General features: G+C 40.1%; 1 protein-coding gene across 1 annotated transcript; it reads left to right on the top strand.

Annotated features, from left to right (window-relative positions):
* Window positions 1–1,324: 1,324 nt before the first annotated feature.
* On the top strand, window positions 1,325–26,317 carry LOC142160192 (C-type lectin domain family 2 member A-like). The gene is made up of 7 exons (XM_075215132.1): window positions 1,325–1,376; window positions 4,694–4,744; window positions 5,050–5,145; window positions 8,218–8,280; window positions 11,542–11,714; window positions 12,442–12,551; window positions 25,253–26,317. The coding sequence occupies exons 1-7, from the start codon at window positions 1,352–1,354 to the stop codon at window positions 25,401–25,403; spliced, it is 669 nt and encodes a 222-aa protein (XP_075071233.1). The 5' UTR covers window positions 1,325–1,351; the 3' UTR covers window positions 25,404–26,317.
* Window positions 26,318–27,265: the final 948 nt, after the last annotated feature.

The following is a 27,265-nucleotide window of genomic DNA, read 5'->3' as shown; positions in this document are numbered from 1 at the left end:
TTAGAACAATTGACAGACTCTCCTACCTGTTCTTGTCACTGTTACCACCTGTGGCTGCTGGTTTCTTTGGTTGCGGCTTGTCTGGATCCTGGAATGTTGGGGGACCTATTTGAAAAAAATAATGGGTACATTTAGAAAATTCCAACCAGCCCCGGGGTTAAATCAATAGGACCCACAATTAATACTTAGGCCTTCCTCCAGCCCCAACATTAAAGTATTAGTATTCTCATTTAATAAACCTATTTCTCTCCCTCCAGACAGCCCCTGCAATAAATTAATCGCATTTACGTATAATAAATATACCTATTTCCCTCAACCGTCACTGCCATTAAATAATTCATATTCACATTTAATAAATAGACCTCATGCTCCTCAAACTCAGCCCCACATTCAATTAATAGCCCCCAAACCACCTCATCTTAAATTAAAAGTCCCCACTATAAAATTAAATTGCCCCACCTTCACCCTACAAACAAAATAGCACTCATTAGTTAGCCACCACCTACTACACACATTACATTGTCACAAGACCGCTGCGCCATCACACACACATTACTGTGCCCCTACATCACCATGCTGTGCCTCCTTATGATCAATAGCGCCCTCCATGCTGCTTTGGCTCCCCTTCACCCTGTGCCATGTTGCTTTGGCCCCCCTTCACAATCTGCCATGCTGCCATGTTCCCCCTTCACTCTCTGCCATGCTCCCCCTTCACTCTGACATGCTGCCGTGCTCCCCCTTGCTTTCGTTCCTTCACTTACCTTTTCTATCGGCTTCTTTTTTCTCCTTTCTTCTTTCTTCTCTTCATCCCGACTCCTCTCTGCGGCGCTCCTCACTGACATTCAGTGCGAATGGAGCAGAAAGGAGTCGGGGTGCGCCGCGGTCACATGAGTATTCTTTTTTTTTTTTTACATTTTCCGCTCCCCTATTCGTTGGTGGGGGGAGCGGAAAATGTAAAAAAAAAAAAAAAGGGTTGGGGCCTACCGGGCGATAGCCCAGTCCCCTGATGGCCCAGTCCGAAAGTTAATAATAAACAGAGCTACAGCCTAGTTGGTAACCTTGTCAAACCAGTTTCAGTTACAAATTCAGTTGACAGCATTATCCGTGAGAATAACTATAATTGTTAGTATGATAATCTTAACATGGACTTTTGCTTGCGACTCCCAGAGTTGTGAGAAAAAATCAGCGCTGAAATTACCGTAATAATGGTAATAGTGTGAAGGCCACTTTATTCCCATTATAATGTGATGTGAACTCCAGATAAAACCTGGGAGTATCTCTGTATCACTTTTACCTATATGATATTTTTTTCTTTGCAGAATTTTTAAAACAACAAGCAGAGGATCCATTGATGATCGTTAATGAGTCTCAGTCAGGTAATAATAAGATGAAAAATCTAATTATATAGTTGCCTCACATAAAGTGTACCTGTCAGCTACACTCCTGAAACAGACATCACACAACTAAACATATCTTTCCATGTACTGTGTTACAGCTGTATAATTTCCTCCATAGTCTCATCTCTATATACCAGCATGAAGTTAGTCAGAGTGATCACATGACATCAGTGTCACAGGATCCTCCGCCCACTCCAACAGCTCCTGCAATTTAAAAAATGCAGATAGATCTTTATGCTGATTCCATTAGAGGATCTGTCACCAGCGGCAAAACATCATATGTGATGTATATTCTGTCACACAACACGTTATATAATGTTACCTTGAATAAATTATGAAAGCGATGGTTATAATCCCCACCCTCCTGGTGTTCACATCTGGATAACAGAATCTTTTACAATTAGGATGTCGGTCATTTAGAACTACTCACCCAGCTCTGCAGCCAGTCCCATCACTGCCATCATTTTACACATTTATTATTTGTACATTTATCAGAGAAGCTGCTGCAGAGCCAACTGGGACATGACAGGTAGACGTTATCACCAGCTATGATGGGGCGCAAACTAGAATGTTTATACTAGACATAAACTGTTAGAAAAATAAGTAAAAATTTAAAAACCTAGATGTTGGCAAATTGTATTTTGTTTTACCTGTTTTATGTCACTATTTTAGTTAAACAAGATACAATTACTTATATTAGTGTTTAACATGTAGTACCAGTACTGGCCTCTTGGGGGATCCCTATCACATGTCATAATTTAATGCAAGTCCCAGTCTGTTCTGCATGGAGTGAGATCCTCTAAGGGAATCGAAGCAGTAAGAATCTTGCGCCCCCCCAACCCCGTGGTTATAGCAACCGCCTAAGAATGTCTCATAGCATTCTAGTACAGAATGAGAACAGCGACCAAAATATGGAGATTAATTATTCTCCAGTGTCCCATAAAGAGACAATTAAAAGGATGGTACTCTGATCTATGTCAGGATATGATCCAGCACAGATGGACACAGAATAGAAAGATGAACCAATATAGGGTCCAACATTCATGAATATGTAGCAGAAAGTGTTTTTTATTTAGGAAACTCTCCTATAATAGGTGTTCAGATAACGTGTAAGAAATGTAAGTTTTCTCTCTTCCAGGGCAGTGTTTCTCCAATGTGCAATTTATATGAAATAAAGAAAATGTAACAAAACCGCTTTCTCTGTGTGATTATATAATTTCACTTTTGAATATATTGAACCTATCTGAAAAAGTTGAGAGAAAACCTTTATAATATTTTGGTGATTCCCCAGCTCATTGGTCCACGGTAGCCGTTCGTAAGACGCAATCAAAACATGTAAAAAATTAATTCCATATGTGCACTGTAATAACGAAAGTGTGAGATGAAGAATCGCACTCACCTAAATATAATTTCAAATGACCCATCTATTGTATGAATTCAAGGATCCATTGTCATTAAGGTGAAAATCTTTATTCTAAAATAGATGATAAAATACAAATAATAAAAAAGAGGATACACTCGTGTTTACTAAGATAAGGACCACAAACAGATAAAAAGGACGCTGTTTAACCACAACCAAAAATAAGGACATGTTACTTGTATAAAACACATTTTAATATAAAAAGCAATATTTTTATAAAACATAATCCATGAAATATCATAAAACAATCAGGAACTGTAATTACATTTGATTGGTATCTGAATAATCATTAGTACCCGCGGGTATTCAGTCTCAGAGTAGATCTGTTGGAGAGAAGTGCGCTCTGTATGCTGTCTCCTCTCTTATACTCTCTCTGGTGTATGGGGGGTGATTAATGACATCAGCATCCTGCTGGTATATAACCCTGTTGTATGACCCTATCTGCATTCTATAACTGTTACAACTGCTGCAGCCATTAACCCTGTAAGTACCTGCATCTCTTCTGCTGTTCCTGTTCTCAAATAAACCAAAAACTTGGTTAAGTTTAGTGCAGTGTGGACTAACATTCCGGATCCAACACTGCTGACACCTTACAGACACCAAAAGGTTCTGCCAATAAGATCAAAACATTGTGTATCCTTTTATATCCAATTTCCAGAATACTGTCCAAAGGACAATAAATCTCTGCAGATATCTGCCCAATGTTGGAATCATCTCCTGTTTGGGAATAAATTATCCCTTATTTGTAGTGGTGAATGTCTGTATTATTCTTCCCCACTAGTGTCAGTTGTGGGTAAAGGTAGAAATCAGTAAAAAACGGACATGATTTAGAGCAGAATGTTAAAGTACAAAACTTTTAGGAGCAAATCATCCCCATGCTTATTAGAGGTAATATTAATAGTATTGCTCATCGCTCGTCAGCCCCTCTGTAATGATATTCTCTGTGTCAGTCCGTGCAGCACTTCGAATGTAAATAGCAATCGGTACCTGAAATATACCCTACACCTTGACTCGTTTCATTACACTTGGCAATTTCATCAAAACTACAGAAATTGTGTCCTTTAGTGTTCTTATAAAGGGAGTATTACTATCAGGTGGGTAGATGAATTACCTACAACCCGTGTTAGTGTTTAATTGCACCAATCATATTACTAAAAGTCATATAATTAAAAGCAGACCTGTCCTGGTTCACACAACAAAATAATATAGGATACAACAACCAAAATATAAAATTGTTGATTTTTTTTACACCTATATTGTTCTAATAAATCCAATCACGGTTTCTATAAAAAATCCCTTACTGATAGTCTAACATATCAAAGCTGAATATGTCCAACATACATAAATATAGTGTTACTAGCTACATATATAAAGTATTATGCAACACTTAAAATCTGAAGAGGAATCACTCCTTAATACTTCAAGAGACATAATTATTGAGTATTTTCTTTCTGAATTAACAAATGATTAACTAATATCCTAATTTTTCCTAAAATTCTTAATGTTCTATATAAATGGCCAGTTATAGATAACAAAATATTTCTGATGCAGATGGATGCACATATAGTACACCAAATATCAATGATCTAATAAATGTCAATGATTTTCTAATATAATTCCTTAATGTAGTAAGAATATTAGTGAACTCTGAAAATCAAATATCTAAATCCACTTTCTCATGTAATCCCTCTGTAGACCCTAAGGTTGTGGGTCCAGAAGGATCCTCTCTATTGTAGATATCTGCCCCCCTCTAGCAGTGGAAAATATGTTCTATATTAATTAACCTTAAACTTTCTGGTTTACCACCATGTGCCGATAGACAGTCTCTGGGAACATGTAAGTGCTTCTGATTAATCACATTTCTCCTGTGTTTCAGTAGTCCGATCCTTAAAGAGCGTCACTGAAGATTGCATGAGCACAATAAAAGGTATATTACCTAATCTGTGTTGCAATGTATAAATTATTTTATTTTATAATCTCTTAGTTACGTATGATTTATAATGTATTATTTTATTCATATTTAAAGTGATGATTAAAGTGTACAAATGTACTCTATTGGACTGGCTACACTTTAATTTGCACAAATATGTTGTTTTCCAGTAAACCAATTTAATAATAATTACTGTCGCTTATTGATTGTACTTATATATAACTTTAGTCTGTTATCGCTCTGATTTCTCCATGTATGAATCACATTTCACTTTTTTATCTCTTATATTCAATCCATATTAGGATCCTTGAAACATGATCATTTGCTCCTCCTGGTTATTTGCCTTGGGGCTATTTCTGTAGGTCTTCTGATCGCTCTAACTGCTGTTCTCGTGAGAGGTAAGTACAGATATCTTACAGCCTTTACCAAACATCACATGAGCACTGGGACACAATGATCTGCAATATATAAACAGGGTTTACTTGTTGGAGAAGCTTAAAGCAATAAATTATTAGAGTATTGGTCCCATGGCTGGTTAGCTGGGCACTTATTAATGCAGCTGGATTTTCTTTTATTTACACTGAAGTCACACCTAGGTGATAACATTAAGAGTTTTCTTTATCAGATGTATTTGTGGCACAAGCTGTGTATCACATGGTGTCCACTCTCCCACCCTCCTTCTCTTGTTTGTGGGACAAGTCTGGTTTTATGTGGACAAAGGAGATCTGCCCTAACAATTAGAGACATTACCATGACATTGGTACATGACCGGGCATTTGGAGGGAAGTGGTTGGACAGACTGATGACTGAAGAAAATCTGGAGAAATAGACAATATTTTTCCATTTTGTTGTAGTTAGTCATATTGGGAGTTGTGCATGGTGGGACTGTTTGAGTTGGCGGGTCTTGCACTATAAGAATATAAGATTTCGGTATACCTATATACTATATATACCATTTCCTGTATATCTCACACTTACACACAGGTAACCTTCCGCTCACTGTAGCTTAGAAAAAAATATAATATACTAACAGTATTGACCAGCAGGTGGTTCATTTACCGGTATTCTTTCCTGGGTTGTATTTCAGGTAACCAGTCATTCTCTGATTTAAAAGATGACTTGAAATCCCCAAATAACACTATTCCTTAGTGTAAGTAAAATGTACATATTTGTTAGGAACCCCTCTAGCTGATACAGCACAACCCGGAGTCTGCTCTGCCAGTCAGGTGTTCCCTGGAGCCCCTAGTGGTGGGGACAGACTTGGCCGCAGGCTAACAGAGGGTCGTGAAGTGCGTACCAGCTGGGGAGAACCCAGGAAAGCGGAGTGAAGTCCAGGCACGGGTCAAGGGCCGGCAGCAGACAGCAAATCCAATAAACAAGCCGAGGTCAAGGGTCACGAGCAAACAGGAAAGTCGGTAAACACGCCAGAGGTCGGGGTCACAAGAAACACAGGCAGGGTCCAAATCCAGGCAATGGGTCATACACAGGCAATCCAACAGAGTATCCATAGTACAGGGACAAAGGGCAGAGCAGGTCAGCAAACTGATAACAAGAAGCTATAACCGGCAGTGAGGCTGCAGACCTCACTGCCTTAAATAGTACCAAGAGCCAATCAAGACAGAGGAGGACAGGGCTTACAATCAGCCTCAGGAGTCTGCTAATTAATTACTAGCTAGAACTAGTATAGGTAATAACATAAACCAGGAAGCATGTATAAAAATATAAATGAACCAGTTTAAATCATATGAGAGCTCTCCCTGGAGTTGGAGGATGTCCCTTAACCCTCCTACATCTATGCCACAAGGATAAAAACAGAGCACAGAAACTAAAGCACGTGGCCGGCTGCTAGTTCATGCCAGGAGGCAGTGTACCGCTGTGGCTCATGACAATATTATTATATTTCTTACTTTATCCTGTGCTTTACTGTATAATTTGTATCTGGGTGATGCCACACACAATTGAACCCTAGGATGAACAGCTAAAACCAGGCTACTCATGCACTTAATCTGTGACATACTCCTTCCCCTAGACCAGATAGCATTCCCCGGTTCTCTGTTGCCCCTAGGACTTCATCCTAAAGTCAGGGCCAGCAGAAAGTTATAGTAACCCATTCAGGCAAGTGGTCAGGGCAGATGACAAGCTTCAGTAGTCCACCTTTGACCTGCAAGCGGTCAGGACATTCAGAGTTCAGGACAAGTTCAAGATCAAGGCAGATTGTACACAGATAATAACACAGGTAAGATACTCCCAACGCAAGGTACAACAAGTAACAGGAGAAGGAGGTATGTGGAAGCCGCTGTAATGTAGAGGCAAGTGTCCTCACAGAGGGTCCAGGCTATCATGTGATTGCTGCCAAGAACAATCAAGTGACCACAATTTCACGCAACACCTGACCATTACAAGAGCACCCCTGGAGGCAGAGTGGCCGGTCTCTGTCTAGAGCCATGTCTAACAATATGTAGCTTATTTATTGCATTTTTCTTGAACAGTTTTCTGACAAGGGTAAAGGTAAATATGCTTGTGTTAGCCACAAATACACACACCAACACCTACTGCACAACGTATCTGTTCAGACATTGTAGGGAAGTCCATACGTGGGCAGCAGCACAGGGGGAGTGAGAGGTGGTTATCAGAGAGGAAGAGAGGTGCAGGTCTGAGGTAGAGGGAGGGAGAGTATTTTGAGATGGATGAAGGAGTGGTGGTGTTGAGGGTAAGGATGTACGAGGTATGCTTATTAAATAACGAGACTGATTAAATAACTCACCTTTATTTATTGGTATTACAAATTTTTGTCCCCTTCAATATACTCCCCATTTGCACTAATACATCGCTGCAGTCTTGTTTTCCACTGGTGGAAGGCATGGAGCAAATCAATTTCTGTCACTTGTTTCAACATATCTGACATTTTCTTCTTTACAGCATCAACTGACTCAAAATGTTTCCCTTTAAGCACTGATTTAACTTATGGGAAAAGATAAAAATCGCAAGGTGCTAAATTGGGCGCATATGGAGGATGTTTAAGTGTAGTGATGTGTTTGTCGGTCAAAAACTGCTTCACAGAAAGTGCTGTGTGAGCAGGCGCATTGTCCTGGTGAAGAAAAAAAACCATTTTTCCACAGTTGCGGCCGTTTCTTTCTAACTTTCTCTCAGCTTTTTCAAAACTTCCCTCACTAAATCTTTTGTGCCACTCAAACACACTGAGGAAAATCTAGAGACATGGACAATATTTTTCCTTTTTGTTGTAGTTAGGCATGTTGGGAGTTGTGCATGGTGGGACTGTTTGAGTTTTGCACTATAAGAATATAAGCCTTCGGTATGCCAATATACTATATATACCATTTCCTGTATATCTCACACTTACACACAGGTAACCTTCCGCTCACTGTAGCTTAGAAATAAATATAATATACTAACAGTATTGACCAGCAGGCGGTTCATTTACCGGTATTCTTTCCTGGGTTGTATTTCAGGTAACCAGTCATGCTCTGATTTAAAAGATGACTTGAAATCCCCAAATAACCCCACTCCTCAATGTAAGTAAAATGTACATATTATGATATTTCTTTCTTTATCCTGTGCTTTACTGTATAATTTATATCTGGGTGATGCCACACACAATTGAACCCTAGGATGAACAGCTAAAACCAGGCTACTCATGCACTTAATCTGTGACATACTCCTTCCCCTAGACCAGATAGCATTCCCCGGTTCTCTGTTGCCCCTAGGACTTCATCCTAAAGTCAGGGCCAGCAGAAAGTTATAGTAACCCATTCAGGCAAGTGGTCAGGGCAGACGACAAGCTTCAGTAGTCCACCTTTGACCTGCAAGCGGTCAGGACATTCAGAGTTCAGGACAAGGTCAAGATCAAGGCAGATTGTACACAGATAATAACACAGGTAAGATACTCCCAACGCAAGGTACAACAAGTAACAGTATCAGGATGTATGTGGAAGCCGCTGTAATGTAGAGGCAAGTGTCCTCACAGAGAGTCCAGGCTATCATGTGATTGCTGCCAAGAACAATCAAGTGACCACAATTTCACGCAACACCTGACTTTTACAAGAGCACCACTGGAGGCAGAGTGGCCGGTCTCTGTCTAGAGCCATGTCTAACAATATGTAGCTTATTTATTGCATTTTTCTTGAACAGTTTTCTGACAAGGGTAAAGGTAAATATGCTTGTGTTAGCCACAAATAAACACACCAACACCTACTGCACAACGTATCTGTTCAGACATTGTAGGGAAGTCCATACGTGGGCAGCAGCACAGGGGGAGTGAGAGGTGGTTATCAGAGAGGAAGAGAGGTGCAGGTCTGAGGTAGAGGGAGGGAGAGTATTTTGAGATGGATGAAGGAGTGGTGGTGTTGAGGGTAAGGATGTACGAGGTATGCCTATTAAATAACGAGACTGATTAAATAACTCACCTTTATTTATTGGTATTACAAATTTTTGTCCCCTTCAATATACTCCCCATTTGCACTAATACATCGCTGCAGTCTTGTTTTCCACTGGTAGAAGGCATGGAGCAAATCAATTTCTGTCACTTGTTTCAACATATCTGCCACTTTCTTCCTTACAGCATCAACTGACTCAAAATGTGTCTCTTTAAGCACTGATTTAACTTTTGGGAAAAGATAAAAATCGCAAGGTGCTAAATCGGGCAAATATGGAGGATGTTCAAGTGTAGTAATGTGTTTGTAGGTCAAAAACTGCTTCACAGAAAGTGCTGTGTGAGCAGGCGCATTGTCCTGGTGAAGAAAGAAACCATTTTTCCACAGTTGCGGCCGTTTCTTTCTAACTTTCTCAGCTTTTTCAAAACTTCCTTATAATAATGCTGATTAACTGTTGTGCCTTCTAGAACCCATTCTTCCAAAATTACACCCTTGATATAAAAAAAAACAATGAGCATTGCTTTGAATTTTGACTTGCTTTGACAAGCTTTTTTCATTCTTGGTGATGACGGTGTTTTCCAGTGTATTGACTGTCTTTTGGTTTCAGGATCGTACTGGAAGATCCAGGTCTCATCACAAGTGATTACTTTATGAAACAGGTTTGGATCTATGTCAAGTTGCTGCAGAATGTCTACACAACATTCCTTGCAATGTTCTTTTTGCTCTGGTATGAGAATCCTTGGGACCATCTTTGCACAAACTTTCGTCAGGTTAAGATCCTCACGCAAAATTTTCCATACGGTGTCTACTGAGTCGGCGGTCTTTTCGAACAATCTGACTGATTTTTTCTATATTTTTTTTGGTTCTTGAAGTGCAAGGTCGTCCAGGGGGTTCATCATCTTCCACATTCTCACGTCCCTCGCTAAATCTTTTGTAACACTCTTACACTGCCGCACGAGATAGGCCGTCATTCCCATAGGCCGTAGTTGAAGCATTTGAAAACCTTCTACTGGTGTTTTGTGCAATTTTACTAAAATTTTCAAATAGACACATTGTTGAACTTTTACATTTAGCATTTTTTCAGCACTCTACAGAAAACACAACCAAAATAAATGGTGATTCACAATCAACTGAACATCATAGAGTGTTGCAGCTTGTCATGTAGGTTCAGACAGGTTCAAGGTTACTACATATGCAGTTATAACCGGTTCTGACTGCTTTGTTTACTAGGTGGAATCACAGTCTCGTTATTTAATAGACATAACTCGTATAATTTGAAATATATTCTGTTGGGGAGAGCGTGTAGGGTTTTGCAGAGTGGTGCAGCAGATGTGGAGAGGTGACATAGGAAGATCAGTCTTGCTGTGGCATTTAGGAGGGATCGAAGTAGGGACAAATGGGTTAAGGAAATGCTGAAGTTTCAATATTCGATGTGGGAGAAAATAGAGTTTTGGTTGCATCTTGGTTAAGACAGAGGCATATTCTAGCGATTTATCAAAATTGAGGCAATAGGACTGCAGGAGAGACTGAATGTGAGGAATAAAGCAGAGTCAGGGGTGACACCAAGGAGGCAGGCTTGGGAGACAGAAGAAATTGTGGTGCTGTTGATTTGAAAGGATATGATGACTATGGGAGGAGGGGAGATAATAAACTATGTTTTCTTTTGAACATTTTGAAGTTTAGCTATCATAGCAGGAAGCCAGTTGGTCTCACAATAGTAGAGAAGGGGGTGAGGTCAGGGGAAGAGAGGTACATTTGGATGCCGTCAGAATAGAGATGGTACTGGAGGCCGAATGAGTGAATTGGTTCACAAAGAGAAGAGGTGAGAAAAGCAGAGGACCAAGAACAGACCCTTGTGGGACCCTAACATAAAGGGGGTGGAGGAGAAGATTTGCCAGAGATTGAGACACTGAAGCAGCTGTTGGATATCTAGGAAATGAAATAAATGTCAAGAAGAGCAATAGAGTGATGGATCTGCAGTAAAAAAGTGTCTGAGGGGTCCAGGAGGATGAGTATGGGTGAATACACCCTTAGGCTTTGCTGTAAGATGATGGTGTACACAACCTCCAACTTGTATACAGAGCTGCCCGTCCTGCCCTCAGCCTGTACATGGCCTCCCCTTCTGTTACTCAGCAGCTGCCTGATGAGACTAGTCTGAGGGCTTTGACCTGCGACATTGATGGCCCACATCTGGGATGTTCCATTACATTCAGTCCAAGCATTTGTAAAGACTTCCTTTATCAATTTATTACATGTTATGAAGAGCACAATAGTAGAATAGTTTTCATCCGTGATGCTTTAATATTACCTTCAAAAATGATAGCAGGTAAAAGACCAATTAATGTTTTCAAACATTAATAGAATAAAAAAGCTAATTATATGTTGGTATTTCTGTGTTTGCAGCTGTAACATCAGCAATCTCCACACCAAAGCCTATACCATGTACAGGTGATTGGATCTGGAACAGGGGTAAATGTTACTATTTCTCTGATCTACTTGATACATGGACCAACAGCGAGAGATTCTGTGCCTCCCAGAATGCATCACTGACACGTATTGATAATGCGGATGAACTGGTGAGTGTAAGAGGATATATAAACTTTTTCTCCTAAAACACTGCTCAGAAGGGTCTTTATTAAATGTCGCATTGAATTGAACAAAGTGCAGCTAGAAATGTTCTTCTCAGACGTGCAGCTGGAAGGTGTAAGATCTGTCCTGATAAAGGTTAGGTAGAGACATGACCTCTGCCGGGTCAGAACTGGTGCAAAGTTCTAGTCCCTTTACAGAGTAGAAATGTGTGTGCAAATTATGCAGGGAATATGATACATAGGACTGCACAATGTATTGTCACACCCTATATTTCCTGTGGTCCTTGTGGATCTCATTTAGAGTTAGGAGCAAATCTGGCTACAGGATGCAAATTTTCTCTTTTACAAACTGCAGCAATTAAAAGGGGACAAATGCAAATTTATTTTTGGCATGTAGGGAAAATACTACGCACTGTTACATGTAGCAATTACTGGTCTGATTTATCTTAATACTGCAATTTGTAGATGAGCTACAACACCCCCTTTACAAATCTAAATCAGTTCACACTTTTTAAATCCCACCCCCTGCAATGCAACATAGTTTTGCCAAAGTGCAAATTCATACATTTGAGCTGCATTTACTGTAAATGAGGCCCTCTGTGTAATTGTAATCTTACAGGGCTATCGTTACTATTTGTCATGTTACACTGATACATTTTATGAGCTTGTCAGCATTTGATTTTCAACCAAAATATATGTATTTTCTCCCTGGCAGAAGTTCTTGAACAAATTTAAGGGCAACGGCAATTCATGGATTGGGCTAAAATGGAGCAGTGATAATAATGGCTGGACCTGGACTGATGGAACATTATACACTGGCGAGCTGTAAGTTGGTTCTGATTTTAATCTTAAACAATCATCATCATCAACGTTTGTTTATATAACGCCAGCAAATTCGCTTTACATTGATAACGATCAGGGGGAGTATATTAGTTGTTAGCTTCTTTAACAGTGTCACTGCTTGTAGTGTTCTGTCTGATGCAGTATCAGGGACTAATTATAGTAGTCATGTGGCTATAAGGAGTAATAAGGATAACAGCATAATAGAGAAACTGATCCTTTCTGCTCCTACAGAGAAGACCTAGGACTCCATCATCTGTGCTGACTGTCCTATTATGGGGCCTGGGGTCTGGATAACGTATGGATAATTAGAAACATTAATGGGTGCACACTCTTATTTGCTCATACCCATTTAAACCTATCAATACACCAGATAAAGATTGATACAAAGCAAAACAAGTTATCACTGCAGATGTAACAATCAAATGGAAGATATGCTGACAGGCGCCAATCATCAAGGAGCAATACAAAAATACAATGTCACAATAAAAATCAGATCCCTCTAATAAGGATCTCTTAATAAAACATATACATCATCGGAATGGCCATCAAATAGACTACAGCACAGAAGGATGAAACAGTGAATCCCGATATTGAATCTCCTTCTGTGATGTTAAAGTCATACCTCCATCAATGATGTAAAGTGTTAATTAGGATCTCCCTAAACAGATCCACCTTAAAAGATGTAATGTCGAAGCATCTTAAATGAAATGTCAAACAACGAGGCACACAGCAAAAGAAGAAGCACCTTCCTTCCCCTCCGTACTGCCTTCTGTGGTCCTGTCTATATTATCAGCTCGGAAATCCCATAGAAAGGGGTGGAACACCCTTGGAACCTTCAAATCGTCTCGGAAACATAAAATAGACGATGCTCTGGATGGTTATATAAAACAAGAAAATAGAGAAAAGATCCACATAGCGTGATTCCACAAAACACAATTTTTATTGTATTATGAAGCAGCGTAATATTTTCTCTAATAAAAAATTGTAACATATAAAGCGTGTACCAGATGTCAGAAGGATAGATACTTTCAATCTCTGCTTATATCCCGAACCACAGCAGGTATACAGGTATCAAATCCCATAGACAAACACAGCGAATACAGATCTGGTCATACTCCATTTATTCTCACCAACGGGTTTCAGCTCTACTAGGAGCCTTTCTCAAGGTAGATCAGTGGAGTTATACATTGTAAGTGGATATAAATACCCTAGGGGGCATATTTAATAAAGCACGATAGTGCTTTTAACGGGTCATTAAGGTCCCACAGTGTCCTCCGCAAATTTATTAAGGGGGCATCGCAGCAGATATCATGGATATCTGCTGCTTTGCATTCCTCTTCGTTTTTGGGAGCAGTCACCATTCAACAGAATGGTGGCTGCTCCTGGCCGCAATCTAACAAGTCCTGAAAAAACATTTTTTTCGGGAACTTGTCATGTTAATGTACCAGCTGAAGCTAGCGTACATCATCCGAATTGATGAAATCTAATGCTGTCAGCTCTGCTCAGAAGAGCAGAGCTGGACAGCGTATGTGTGGAGGGATCACATGATCCCTCCCTGTCACTCAGCGCTCTCTCTCTGCAACTATCGTTGCAGAGACAGAGAGGGGATCTGTGTGCGCATGTCCAGTTCTTGGAACTGGACATGCGCAATTGAAGAGTAAAGAGAAGACCCGAAGACAGCGCTTCCGAAGAGGGGGGTAAGTATGATTTTTTTTATCACTGAAACAGCAGTTTTTCGGAACTGCTGTTTCTGTGCAGGGCTGTACATAAATGTGAGAAGTAGTTCAATCCTTATCATTGCGATAAGGATTGAAAACTACTTTTCACTTTATGTGAATATTGATAAATGTGCCCCTAGGTCTAAATGGCCCACCTGGGTAGGTAATTCACAAAGTATAATCAGCTGATGTCGGCCATATAGAACGCTAATAAATCGTACAAAGTCACATAATCTCATATCTAAACCGGACGAAAAAAACTTAAAATTCTCAATTCGTTAAATAAAATTAAAAATCACATAAAAAAATACATCAATAGTCATATAAAAATACATAACAATTATTAAAATATAAATTCAAATGGTCTCCCATCCACATCTAAACCATAGTTCACGTTGCTTAGCTTCACACATACAGCTCACGAACATTCGTACATCCAATATCAGCCCTAGCATATCTTAAGGGCAAAAAAAGAGGAAGAAGTGATAAATTAACCTCTAAAAAACATATCCAAAAAGATAAACAATATATATATTCAGATCTCCCTTAAACTAATATAACAATCAGAGATATATGTGAGGTGGACCACATACACAAAAAAATAATAATATAATTCAGACATTACATCTTTTAAGGTGGATCTGTTTAGGGAGATCCTAATTAACACTTTACATCGTTGATGGAGGTATGACTTTAACATCACAGAAGGAGATTCAATATCGGGATTCACTGTTTCATCCTTCTGTGCTGTAGTCTATTTGATGGCCATTCCGATGATGTATATGTTTTGTTAAGAGATCCTTATTAGAGGGATCTGATTTTTATTGTGACATTGTATTTTTGTATTGCTCCTTGATTATTGGCGCCTGTCAGCATATCTTCCATTTGATTGTTACATATGTTTTTCCAGGTTTTAGGTGTGACCTGTTGTTATGCTATAGGCTGCCTTTTTGATTGTACTTAGTTGCGCCCGTTTGACTATAGTGTACATCTATTTTTCTATATCACTGCAGATGGTTTATATACAAAGCCCTTCCTCTCACTGTCACACTCTCTAGTAGGAACTGAGACTTATTGAATTGAAACGATTCTCAGTGTTATTCCTAGAGTACCCTATTACTGTGTACTTTGGTAAACATGTTTCTGTACAGCACATGGCAGAAGGTCTAATGTACAGCAGGGTGACGGGGAATTTTTTTTTTCTTGATATGTGGAGGATACCAAAATAATAAAATGTATTGCTCTTAATAAATAAGGTATTTGGTATTATAGTGTAAAAGTAATTCTTAGCGCACACACTATGCTAAACTCTTAATACCTAATAATTAATGCAACTATAGAGCCCTATTACCACAAACCAAGGCTCCGGTGTGTGCCCAGAAGAATATCTCATACATTTATTACATAAGCGTCCAAGTTGAAGCTTAGAAGTTACAGGAGTCTCAAGTGCACTTGAAAGTTAACCTAAACGGTCTTACCCGGAATAACACCGAATGGTTTTCTTTTTAAACTTCACACATTTTCCTGGACGGTCTCACCCTGAACAGCACTGTATGTGTGGCCTACAACATAAACCTTATGATGGTGTAGTATGTTCAAATTAGACCTCTACAATCTATGTGGTACACAGTCCCGTGCTAAAACACAATCATCCCCAATGTGAAACACCATATGTTTCCAGCACCCTTTTGGATGTACGCTTACTTAGTTTCAGATGAAAATGCGCCCATATGAATCTCCTAACAGTTTGTTGTCTGCTGCCTTCCTCCTCCTCTTATTCAGGGAACCACACTCAAAAAAACAGAAGGGAGCGATCTAGCGCATTATCATTTAATACACTCTTTAAAACATGTAAAATATAAAATAGACTCGTACCAAAGGACGGATGTAAACATGCAATCATACGTCTTTGTCCAAAGATCTGTTGATGCTGTCTCGTTGATCTGACCTCGCCCCCGGTATAGTCTGTATAAAAAAAAAAACAACGCGTTTCAACTCCAATTGTTAGTCTTTATCAAGGTTGTTTCTCCGATATGTGCAACTCCTCTTTTATAATCCTCCTTCAGCTTGCAACACCTGCAGCCCGTTGTTATCCATCATATCGAGGCTTGAATTACATAGTGCTACGGGAGTTTCATATCAAGGCTTGACTGACTAATACACTGTTATTCTACCTCTCAAACTTTAATACATTTCCTAAAAAACCTAATGTGTAATGATATAAGGTAACATCATCTTTACACGGGAATATTCAATAACGACTTAATTGTAAATACATTAATCCGTCTTAGTCATGCCGCTACGATCTTCCATATTCATCACGCTTAGTTCTACTTTACTTATTAATAAGCAGTCAATAACATGCCATTTACTAAATGTAGACCTGACTAATACAACATACATCTGTAGCTATATCCTCTTATCTCATACTAAAAAGGAAGCCCGTTACATCTACATTGTAACATATCCCAAAATAAAACGGCTCCTACCTGCATGTTATTGTTGCTTGTGAATTGAACAACATCTGTTAATAACTAATAGCATCGACAGCTATTCATGTACTACAAAATATGATCACACTTGTGTATTAATATGGGCTAACATATGAATCTTAAAAACAACATCATCTTCATTAAGTTCCAAAGTTCCTCCAAAATGGAGTTCTCTCATGGGAACGAACAAAGGGGAAAAAAGAAGAAAAAAACTAGAATCAGTTTGATACATACAATCTCAACATATTTAAACTGTACAGCATAATTACATGGATTCTAAACATTATGCTAAACTTCAGTCTTCATAAGAACCATTTTAGTTCAAAATCAGAGTTTAATCCTTTTGGTATTAGGGTATCTATCTCATAAAGTCACTTCATCTCGGACCTTGATAGAGTAGTGAGATTATCTGTGTTATCTTCCAATTGTGTGACTTGGAAGATGAAATTGAGAATTTTAGCACCATGATCCAGCCATTTAAAGATCAGGATGAATATAGAAGGGTAGAAGAGCACATTCAGAAAAGATTAGAGAAAGATAATAGAGATACGATGAATAGAAAGAATAAGAAATTTTTGAGTGACAAAGAGTCTATAAATGGTGAATTAGGAAAGAAACTACATACTAATATCCAATATCAGAGACCAAGTCATCAGAGTCCCACGAAATATAAGAGAGGGGAACAAAGTTTCCAGATTAAATCTTTCCTTCCTACATGGCATGATACATCGAATAGCAATTGGAAAAATAGGAATAAAAAGTGGAATCATGAGAGGATAGATAATAAACATCAGAGAATCCAGTTCAGAGAAAATAACGTAAGCAAGTTTCCAATAAGGAGAATAGAAAGTAGGTTTGATAGAGAGTCATACAAACCGACATGGACAACTACAGTCCACAATAGATTTGATCCACTGAGAGACAGGGGAGAAGAGAAAAGAGACTCGTCTTCAGAGTCTTTTTTATATCGGGACATAAGGGGAAAAAGAAGAAGAAGATAAGATTGCCCCCCAACAAATATAAAAATACTAGAAAAAGAGGCAAGAAAGGTGGGAAAAATAAGAGGAAAAAACAGAATAAAGTAATGCCATCAGAGAGTCCCATAGAAGGTGGAATAAGTGCCCATAACAATCTGGAAGTGGAACGGAGGGAGTCGGAAGAATGTATCTCTAGTATTTTCAATCTCAGTACTCATGTACTCACAGAGGGTGAAATATCACTATTAGACAAGGGACTCAAGTTTTCCCCTACGAATGAGAATGTCCCATTTGATACATTCATAGATCTACAAAAGTTTGTACGTAAGATTACCGTAAAAGAAATTTTTTGATATGAAGGACACCAATATAATGGATAATGTCAAGGGAAATGAAAAAGGGCAGGGCAAATTCAGAAACAAGTCCACCTTTTTCCCGGCACATGTTAAGGGGAATTATATAGAAACCTTCAATCAGTTGGTAGCTGAGGATATTAAGAAAGGACATACAAAACAGGGAGCAAGAAGAAAGCCACATATGAACCTTAATGAGAAGGAAAGAGAGGCAATCAAAACTTTGAGAGAGAATAGCCAAATTGTCATCAAACCGGCTGATAAGGGCGGAGGAGTAGTGGTAATGGACAAGGCAAAATATGTAGAAGAAATCCAGAAACAACTTACTTCTGATAACATATATCAAAAGTTGAGAAAAGATCCTACGGAAAAAATAAGCGTGGATCTAAAATATCTCATAGATAAATATAAAGATATGAAAGTAGTAGATGAGAAAACAGCAGACTACATTTGTATCACACACCCGAGGATTCCGGTAATTTATGTTTTGCCGAAAGTCCATAAGGACAAACTCAACCCACCGGGAAGACCCATTATGTCGGGCACAGGGTCAATTACCATAAACTTGTCTGAAGTCCTGGACCATTACCTTCAACCCATATCACAACAGTCAAAATCCTACTTAAAGGACACTACTAGTTTTTTGACGAATTTATCAGAACTGTCATGGGATACAAACCATATATTAGTTACAGCGGATGTAAAATCCCTGTACACTATAATTACCCATGACCTTGGCATAGAAGCAGTCAAAGATAGCTTGCAAGATACATCATATACTGAAGAAACAAGAGAGTTCATTATAGATGGCATCAATTTTGTATTGTCCCATAACTACTTCCGATTCCAGGGAGATTACTACATGCAGAATGTCGGGACAGCCATGGGCACCAGGTTCGCCCCAAGTTATGCCAACATCTTTATGGCCCACTGGGAGAAGAAGTCAGTGTGGTCAGGGCATGATTTTGGGGCGAGCCTGGTGTCTTGGTGGCGTTACATCGATGACATTTTCTTTGTATGGAGGGGGTCTGAACAACAATTGCAGTCGTTTTTCAGCTATCTGAATAATAATGATCGCCATATCGAACTTACGTTCGAATGGAGTAAGATATCTGTAAACTTTTTGGACATTACTGTATACACTAATGAAGCAGGTCTTCAGACGAAAACTTTTCACAAGCCCATTGACAAGGTTAGCTACATAGAATATAATAGCAACCACCATAAGATCTGGCTAGATAATGTACCTCTGGGACAGATGAAGAGGGTGAGGCTATAGTAGTTATAGCACGTCAATAACTCTTGTTTTAGACGACCATGGTACAGAGCATTCATCATTGAGATCCCATCAAGTATGTGAAAGACAGACAGGGTCAAAGTGTTATTTGTTGACTTTGTTAACCCAAAAATTGTCGCTGTTGCAAATATTCGTGCAATGAAGAGTGACTTTTTCTATTAAAGGCTCAAGCTTTCAAGTGTAGTGTTTCTAACTTATAAACACTACAGTAGTTTAAGCACGGCAATACCTCTTGTTTTAGACGACCATGGTACAGAGCATTCATCATTGAGATCCCATTAAGTATGTGAAAGACAGACAGGGTTGAAGTGTTATTTGTTGACTTTGTTAACCAAAAAATTGTCGCTGTTACAAATATTCGTGCAATGAAGAGTGACTTTTTCTATTAAAGGCTCAAGCTTTCAAGTGTAGTTTTTCTAACTTATAAACACTACAGTAGTTCAAGCACGTCAATACCTCTTGTTTTTGATTATGACAGGGCATTTTACTTTTGGCTTAATTTGTTGAATTTGTTTTAATTTTGTTTTACTTTGTGCTCATGGCAAACGACTGTTGAATGGTCACATAATGGCAATAAAAGAGTTGCAAGATGGAATTGTCCTTGGGCCCTCCCACCCACCCTTATGTTGTTGAAATAGGACATGCACACTTTAACAAACCAATCATTTCAGCGAAAGGGCCAAACTGTGCCTGAAATGATTGGTTTGTTTGGGCCCCCACACCAAAAAAGCTATTCATCTCTCCCTGTACAAAATAAACAGGCTCTACTGAGGCAAGATGTCATCCTCATCCTCAACCTCTGATTCCTCTCCCCCTACAGTGTGTACTTCCTCCTCCTCACACATAATCAATTCGTCCCCGCTGGACTCCACAACCACAGGTCCCTCTGTACTATCTAGAGGGCAGTGCTGTACTTGATTGAGGAATTGATTATTCATTTTTATAAACATAATTTTTTCAACGTTCTGAGGAAGCAACCTCCTTTGCCGCTCACTGACCAGGTTGCCCGCTGCACTAAAAACTCTTTCCGAGTACACACTGGAGGGGGGACAACTCAGGTAAAATAGAGCCAGTTTGTACAGGGGCTTCCAAACTGCCTTTTTTTCCTGCCATTAACACTATGGACTGTCTGACATGTCTATTTTGATGGTGTCAGCAAAATAATCCTCCACCATTTTTTCTATTGTGACAGCATCCAATGCAGCAACAGTAGACATGTCTGCAATGGTTGGCAGGTCCTTCAGTCCGGCCCAGATGTTATCAGCATCCCCGCCAGCGGCTCTTTTAGGAAAACTGAGCTTTTTCCTCGCAGCCACAGATGTGGAAGAAAATGAGGGAGGAGCTGTTGGCATGTCACGGTCCTCTTCAGAGGACAATCTCCTGACCAGCAGGTCTTTGCACTGCTGCAGACTTGTGTCCGCCGGAAACAGAGACAAAACATACGCTTTAAACCGAGGATCGAGAACGGTGGCCAGAATGTATTCCTCTGCCTTTAAAATAGTGACCACCAGCGGATCCTGGCAAAGCGTACGAAGGGCTTCATCCACAAGAGCTACATGCTTGGTGGAATCGCAATGGCTTACCAGCTCCTCCCTCACTTTCTCCAGCTGCTTCTGCAACAGCCTGATCAGGGGAATGACCTGACTCAAGCTGGCAGTGTCCGAACTGACTTCTCGTGTGGCAAGTTCAAATGGCTGCAGAACCTTGCACAACACGGAAATCAGTCTCCACTGCGCTTGGCTCAGGCGCATCCCCACTCCTTTGCCTATGTCGTAAGTGGCGGTGTAGGCCTGAATGGCCTTTTGCTGCTCCTCCATCCTCTGCAGCATATAGAGGGTGGAGTTCCAGCTCGTCACAACCTCTTGTTTGAGGTGATGGCAGGGCAGGTTCATGCTTTTTTGATGTGCCTCGAGCCTGCGGTAGGCACTGGCTGAATGCCAAAAGTGTCCAGCAATTTTGCGGGCCACCGCAAGCATCTCCTGCACACCCCTGTCACTCTTGAGGTAATGCTGCACCACCAAATTAACGGTGTGGGCAAAACATAGGATGTGCTGGAAATTGCCCATATGCAATGCCCGCACAATGTTACTGGCGTTGTCTGACACCACAAATCCCCAGGACAGTCTAAGTGGGGTAAGCCACTGCGAAATAATTTCCCTCATTTTCTCTAATAGGTTGTCAGCGTTGTGCCTCTTATTAAAGCCTGTAATACACAATGTTGCCTGCCTTGGCACGAGCAGACGTTGTGTAGATGCTGCTACTGATGCAGCTGCTGCTGTTGCTGCGGAAGGGGATGCATCTACCCAGTGGGCTGTCACAGTCATATAGTCCTTCGTTTGCTCAGAACCACTTGTCCACATGTCCGTGGTTAAGTGGACAGTGGGTACAACCGCATTTTTAAGAGCACTGAGGACACTTGCTCGTACTTCTCTGTACATCTTTGGTATCGCCTGCCTAGTGAAGTGGAATCTCGACGGGATTTGGTACCGGGGACACAATACCTCCATCAACCCTCTAAATCCCACTCCACTGATGGCGGACACCAGGCGCACGTCTAACATCAACATAGCAGTTACAGCCGCAGTTATACGCTTTGCAATAGGGTGACTACTATCGTATTTTGTGGTCATGGCAAATGACTGTTGGACGGTCAATTGTTTTTTGAAAGACGTAGCGGTCTTACGACTTCCCCTCTGGGAAGATGACCGACTAACAGCAGCAACAGCAGCAGTGGCAGTAGTAGGCGTACCGCTGCAGGATTCCTCGGACGAATCCCGTATAGAAGAGGACTCAGTCTGGCTGGTGACATGGCCTGCAGTTCTAAATCTGATGGAGATCGTGGAGGAAGTTGACGAGGAGGGTGTTGGTGGTGTGTATCCAACAGGACCAAGGGATTTAGGTGTCCCTGTACTGATGACAGTCCTAGGCCCAGTTCCTGAACTAACCACTGAACTATGAAGGTTATTCAGGTGACATATAAGGGAGGATGTCCCTAGGTGGGCAAGATCCTTACCCCTGCTTATTTGAGCTTTACATAAGCTACATATGGCCATACATTGGTTGTCCGGATTTGGATAAAAATAACTCCAGACCGAAGAGGTGCATTTTTTGGTCTTCTGACCAGGCATGACGATGGGCTTTCTCATCCCATGGACATCAGCTGTTTCCCCCCCTGGTGCCTCATTTACAATAACCACATCACCATCCTCATCATCAAGTTCCTCCACAGCGCCAGCTACATCAATAGCCTCCTCCCGGTGTACAACATTGACACCTTGATTATCCAAATCTGGATCTACACTGTGGGTGATCCTTCCAACATATGCAGAGGGTGTGCTGCAAATGCTGGATGGAGTCACCTCTTTCCGTACAGTGATGGGAAGGTCAGGCTTCACAACCACCAACACCCTTGGACTCGCCTTGGGGATTTGTGATGTCATCTGTTTAGAAGGCAGAGTTCTTTGCTGTTTTGTTGTTATTGCTGACAGCATAACTCTCTTAAATTTTTTGTAGGGGGGGAGGAGGAGGGCTTAGATCCTTGGGTGAAGCTGGACCACTAGTCATGAACACGGGCCAGGGCCTAAGCCGTTCCTTGCCACTACGTGTCGTAAATGACATATTGCCAACTTTACGTTTCTCCTCAGATGATTTTAAGTTTCTCTTTTTGCTACTTTTTGAGAACTTGGGCTTTTTGGATTTTACATGCCCTGTACTAGGAGATTGGGCATTGGGCTTGCCAGACGACGTTGATGGCATTTCATCGTCTATGTCATGACTAGTGGCAGCAGCTTCAGCATTAGGAGGAAGTGGGTCTTGATCTTTCCCTACTTTATCCTCCAAATTTTTGTTTTCCATTATATGTAGCTCAAGAGAGCGTACCCCTAAGCCACACACACTCGGCAAAGCCTTTAAAAATTATATGCGGCACAGGAGAGTACCACTGGACTTATACTGCTGAATCAGTGAACTTTGTAATATAGCAGTACCACTGGACTTATACTGCTGAATCAGTGAACTTTGTAATGAAGCAGTACCACTGGACTTATACTGCTGAATCAGTGAACTTTGTAATATAGCAGTACCACTGGACTTATACTGCTGAATCAGTGAACTTTGTAATATTGCAGTACCACTGGACTTATACTGCTGAATCAGTGAACTTTGTAATATAGCAGTACCACTGGACTTATACTGCTGAATCAGTGAACTTTGTAATATATCAGTACCACTGGAATTATACTGCTGAATCAGTGAACTTTGTAATATAGCAGTACCAATGGACTTATACTGCTGAATCAGTGAACTTTGTAATATAGCAGTACCACTGGACTTATACTGCTGAATCAGTGAACTTTGTAATATAGCAGTACCACTGGACTTATACTGCAGAATTAGTGAACTTTGTAATATTGCAGTACCAATGGACTTATACTGCAGGATTGTTTTTGGATATATTTTTTTAAAAAAAAATAATTTATAATTACTTTTTTTTTTTTTTTTCATAACTTTTTTAATTTTTTTTTTAACTTGGGGATAATGGGGAAATAACTATGCCCTTAGAAAGACAGAGCACAGGACACAGCACCACTGGACTGAACAGGACACAGCACAGGACCCAGCAGCACCACGGGACTGTGTACCACATAGATTGTAGAGGTCTAATTTGAACATACTACACCATCATAAGGTTTATGTTGTAGGCCACACATACAGTGCTGTTCGGGGTGAGACCGTCCAGGAAAATGTGTGAAGTTTAAAAAGAAAACCATTCGGTGTTATTCCGGGTAAGACCGTTTAGGTTAACTTTCAAGTGCATCTAAGTAAGCGCTATGTTTATATACAACCAGTGTAGTGTTGAAATGTGTTTGCAAGCAAAAGTGGTTGCTTGAAGTTGTATATAAGGCTGCATACGGAGTGGAGTGCTGAACTAACAAATTCACTAAGTGTATATAACAGGAGTCTCAAGTATTGTCTGTCAGATTCACATTATTAAGATATGTGACCAGATTTTAGTAGATCTTGACACACAATAGACCGGAGGGGAAACGGATATAAAGATTTCTGTTTGCACATGGCCTATCTATTATTTATCCATTTGCATTTTCTGAATCTATTTTAGTGAATAGGGATATACAGGACAGTATCACCCTAACTGTGATATGCGGTAATTTTACTCATAAGGGCCCTGTCAGGTGCTGTACCTGGAGTCAGGCTGTCACTCACCAGACCTGGTGTTCAGTGCGCTCTCTCTGTGCTGCATCCCACTCCTTGCTCCAGCTACTTTGTTCTACTCAAATATAATCCTGCTCAGCACACAGTACAATGTAAGAGTATTAGGCTCCTATCTGTGCACCAGCGTTCCTGTGTATTTTAGAGGCTGTTCCTTGTGGTGGTGACCCGCACTGTTCCTGACCTCTCTTCCGCCTGCTTCTGACCCTGATTGTTGTGGCACTCCGCAGTCCGTCCATGTACCAGTCCCAGCTATGTTGAAATTTTAGACCCCTCATAGACCATGGTATACAGTATAAACACATCTGGTTACTGGTTTAGTTACAGAAAAAGACAGTAAGGTTATATCCGTTTTCTGTGTATCAGACATGCTTCAATGGCCGTCCCATGTGCTCAGGGCCACCAATGGATCTCCAGTTCATTTATTGTGCATACACAACTGATTAAATACTAATTAACATAAACTGTTATTGGGGATACACAATTATTGGGGATAACGTGCTATGTATGTTATATATTGGTAGAAGCAGTAACATAGAAAAGTCCATCCTGCACAAATTTGTAACAACCTGATGCATTTTATCACAAAACAATATTATATTTTCTTTTCTCTCCAGATTCTCAATCCAGAGCGCGTCTGCAAATTCTGATAAATCTGAAGGTGTTTTCCTGAATGATATTGGTGTCAAAAGTCAGAATGGAAAATATGAAAAAAAATGGATTTGTGCAAGAAGTAGCTTGCATTGGTCTAACATGGAATCAATCTGAATTTTAAGGGGATAGAATAAGGACTGCACATTGTGGATGTCAATTACAAAGAGCAAATGGTCAGTCTACGGCACAAATGCAGCTTTGGACCCACTTTGCCTCAATGTGCTGAAGCGCGTCTAGATTTCCTCCAGAGGTTGAGTAGCAAGTTGGACACATTTGCCAAGGACTAGCTGTTTGCACAAGTATAGGGGAGAAGCTGGTTGTCCATCACTATTCTGCATTCTCCAAACATTTGACTTCAGCTTGTACCCGACGACCACTTATCTCTGGAAGAAGCTCCTTTGCCGGATGTGGTGTGTCTCTGATGGCTACCCCAGCCAAGTGCTTTGTTTCTGGATGCTGCCAGCACTGTGACAATTATTTAATGAAAGTGATGGTACTAAAGAGGTAGCAAGTTGGACTTTGCAGTGTAGATGACACTGCTCAATTCTCCCCTTCAGAGGTGTGCGCCTCTGTGAGGAACACACTTACTCCTGAGACAGAGAAGCGATGTGGATGTGTGCCGGGGCCATCGAGACGCACTGGTACAAAATTAACACAGTTTGTGTCTCGTGTCCGGTAAATGACCTCCATTATGTGCAAAACCATCCATACTCTCGGGCTTTAAGGGGCACCTGTCATATGATTAGTGATCCTCAGGTAGTTTATTTTGGATAAGTTGATAGCAGGAGATATTAATTTAATTATTCAAAGATATGAATTTTGCTTTAAATTTTAATATGTTGACGCATCAAACATCTTTATAGCAAGGTTACTAGTCTTCACTATGTCTCCACTTGTAGATCAGTCATTCAGAAACTGAGCTAATAATATTTTCACCAGCCAACCAAAGCTACCTAGGTGGCGTCTCTATTTCTGTTGATAATAGTCCCTACGCCTGAATATTAACAAAATATGACTTTAAAATTGTTTATATTTAATGTAGGACTGACCAGCAAGGGAAGACTTTGGCGCTAGTTGGTCAGCTTAACATATATATTAATATGTGAAATGAACACTCCCTTTTTTAATAAAGTACATCTTGAAGTAGCTAAAATAGTATTAATAACACCTTTCATGTGTATGAAGTGCAGCTTCTGTGGCACCGATCTGTGCAGAAGTTGTAGATATCTGTAACGAAAAAAGTGCACTCTAGTGCACTTATCATTTGTTTAATGAAATGTATGAATTCAGACACATGAAGAATTAAAACATATCAAAGAAGTACCATTATGATAAAGTATTAATTAAATATGTAATGTATGTATAACTCATTAACCCACCTCATCTGACTTTCCCACAACCTAAAAGCCTTAAAAAGGCTCCATCAAAACTCACCCCTCTATGCTGCCCATCAAACCCCCTCTTGACCATCTTGTCCATTTACTCCTCTTCCTTTACCCACCATCTCCCATGTACCCAGTCACTCCTACTGTCGCTCACCAACCCTCCATCTAAAACGTCAGCTGTCACGGGTATGGTCCTCTCTACCTATTGTCTCTTGTCTGTCTACTGTCAGTCTTCCTAATATGTCTTCTCTGCATTCTGTGTGACTCCCTACGGTTTCACTCACACTCCTCTGTGTTACTCATGCGTAACTGCCTCATGCATTTGTGATTTTTACCATCTTATATATATTTGAACGATTGGCGCTGCAGAATCTGCGTCGCCTTAAGAATAAATAATAATACTTAGTCTCCTTATCATGCCATCCATTATTTATTGCTTAATAAAAATAAAACCTGTATTATAACAATACATACAAAAATAAAGATACATCAATATGAAGAAGTGTCAAATCTGTAATTTCACAATATAAATAAGATTATGTACAAATAACCAGTGTATTTAATCAGTAAAAATGAGTATAATAAGGAGGA

This window comes from Mixophyes fleayi, chromosome 6 (genome assembly GCF_038048845.1).
Source record: "Mixophyes fleayi isolate aMixFle1 chromosome 6, aMixFle1.hap1, whole genome shotgun sequence".
Classification (NCBI taxonomy): domain Eukaryota; kingdom Metazoa; phylum Chordata; class Amphibia; order Anura; family Limnodynastidae; genus Mixophyes; species Mixophyes fleayi.
The sequence above is the reverse complement of the archived record's forward strand: the minus strand, read 5'-3'. Positions and strand labels throughout refer to the sequence as shown.

Excerpts from the sequence above, each read along its gene's own strand:
- LOC142160192 (XM_075215132.1), top strand. The coding sequence starts at position 1,352 with ATGATCGTTAATGAGTCTCAGTCAG. Across the intron at positions 8,281-11,541 it reads AAATAACCCCACTCCTCAAT|CTGTAACATCAGCAATCTCC; the intron begins GTAAGTAAAATG and ends CTGTGTTTGCAG. Across the intron at positions 11,715-12,441 it reads TTGATAATGCGGATGAACTG|AAGTTCTTGAACAAATTTAA; the intron begins GTGAGTGTAAGA and ends TCTCCCTGGCAG.